Source organism: Mustela erminea, chromosome 9 (genome assembly GCF_009829155.1).
Source record: "Mustela erminea isolate mMusErm1 chromosome 9, mMusErm1.Pri, whole genome shotgun sequence".
NCBI lineage: Eukaryota > Metazoa > Chordata > Mammalia > Carnivora > Mustelidae > Mustela > Mustela erminea.
The window spans coordinates 98,628,906-98,630,883 of record NC_045622.1 but is presented as its reverse complement, the minus strand read 5'-3'; the positions used below and the strand labels follow the sequence as shown (position 1 = coordinate 98,630,883).

Here is a 1,978-nt window from a genome sequence, read left to right as displayed (position 1 = left end):
CACACACACACACACACACACACACAAACACACACACAAACGATCATTCTGTCACTAGTCAGTACATTTCCTTCTGAAGACAAATTTGTACAGCAAAATAATTATCATATAAATATTTCAGATATCAATAGCATTCAACTAAGCGCCATTATACTTTGTTCAAGATGGTTATGGACTGGGGCACTTGGGTGGCTCAGTGGGTTAAAGCCTCTACCTTCGGCTCAGGTCATGATCCCGGGATCTTGGGATCGAGCCCCGCATCGGGCTCTCTGCTCATCAGAGAGCCTGCTTCCCCCTCTTTCTCTGCCTGCCTCTCTGACTGCTTGTGATTTCTCTCTGTGTGTGTCAAATAAATAAATAAAATCTTAAAAAAAAAAATGGTTATGGACTGTAGGTAATCCTATTATTATGGAATCCTCTCAGAATAAGGAACATATTCTAAATATGAATTTATATTAAATATTTCTAAATATTTATTTATATTAAAACAAATGTGCAAACTATTAGTGTAATTTTTTTTAATCTTCCCCCTACGAATGTTTTATGTTTCCTGTCCATGAAGCAAAACCAAACTGTTAAGGAAATATACAATAGAAACCCTGAATATCATGTATCAACAGAATCATACTTAGCTACACCATAACTTTTTCATGGCATTTTTCACTTCCGCATTCCTCAGTGTATAGATCAGAGGGTTGAGCAAGGGTGTCCCAATTGTGTAAAACACAGCCACCATCTTGTCTATTGGAAACGTGGTTGCTGGGCGTGTGTATATGAATATACATGGACCAAAAAATAGGACAACCACAATAAAATGGGAGGTGCAGGTGGAAAGAGCTTTTCGCCTTCCTTCTGCACTGTGGTTTCTCAGAGAGTACAAGATGACAACATAGGAGATAAGTAGAATTATGAAACTTACCATGCATATGGCTCCACTGTTGGAAACAACTAGCAAGTTTATCACATAAGTGTCCATGCAGGCTAGTTTCAACAAGGGCTGCAAGTCACAGAAATAGTGGTCAATCACATTGGGACCACAGAAAGGCAATCTCAAAGCCAGGAAAAGTTGTGCTGAAGAGTGGATACAGGATCCCACCCAGCTTAGAATCACCAGCACACGGCAGACATGGCGGCTCATGATGGTTGTGTATCGCAAGGGCTTACAAATGGCTACATAGCGATCAAAAGCCATGAGGATGAGCACAAAGATTTCCATGCACCCAAAGAAGTGGGCTGCAAAGACCTGAGTCATGCACTCATTGTAGGAAATGGTCTTCTTCTGAGAAAGGGCATCCACAATCAATCTGGGGGCTGTGGTTGTAGAGAAGCAGGCATCAGCAAAGGACAGATAAAATAGGAAGAAGTACATGGGACTCTCAAGGGTCCTGCTTTTCTTAATAGTCACTACAATGAGAAAGTTCCCCAACAGTGTGGCAAGGTAAAGCATTAACAAGACCGCAAATATTGCTTTCTGCTTTCCTGCATCCTGTGTCAACCCAAACAGAATGAATTCAGTCACACTGCTATTCATTGCCACATTAGTGACTGCAGGTAGTTGCAGTTGACAAGGGCTTAATCTGCAAAGAGAAGAAAAGATGTGACATCATGGGAAGACTAGTAGGCTGGCCTCTGAATTCCTTGTTTTTGTTCCAAGTTATGTTACCTCCAACTGCCTTTAATCCTTTATGAATCTTTATATATCTGAAGAAGTCCAAGCCTCTCCCAGATCCGTCTGCTGGTTCAGAAACTAACTGCATTTCATCGAGGTATAAAAATTAAATGTTCTTTGAGTAAAAACTTTGATTCCTTATAAGATTCAAAACAGCAGAACTTGTACTTTCCCTGGGCAAGAGACTTCACTGCCTTGAAATTTAGCCTTCATATGAAAAATGGATTCAAATACTTGACCTACCTTACCCTGAGTTTCCTTAAGAATTAAAAAAAGATTTTTATGCACACATATATTTCATGTATTATT

At 39.9% G+C, this 1,978-nt stretch overlaps 1 protein-coding gene across 1 annotated transcript; it reads right to left on the bottom strand.

Annotated features, from left to right (window-relative positions):
• Positions 1-628: 628 nt before the first annotated feature.
• Positions 629-1,531, bottom strand: LOC116599458 (olfactory receptor 4C11-like). The gene has a single exon (XM_032359311.1). It carries the CDS (start codon positions 1,529-1,531, stop codon positions 629-631), a length of 903 nt encoding a protein of 300 aa, XP_032215202.1.
• Positions 1,532-1,978: the final 447 nt, after the last annotated feature.

Excerpts from the sequence above, each read along its gene's own strand:
- LOC116599458 (XM_032359311.1), bottom strand. The coding sequence starts at position 1,531 with ATGAATAGCAGTGTGACTGAATTCATTCTGTTTGGGTTGACACAGGAT.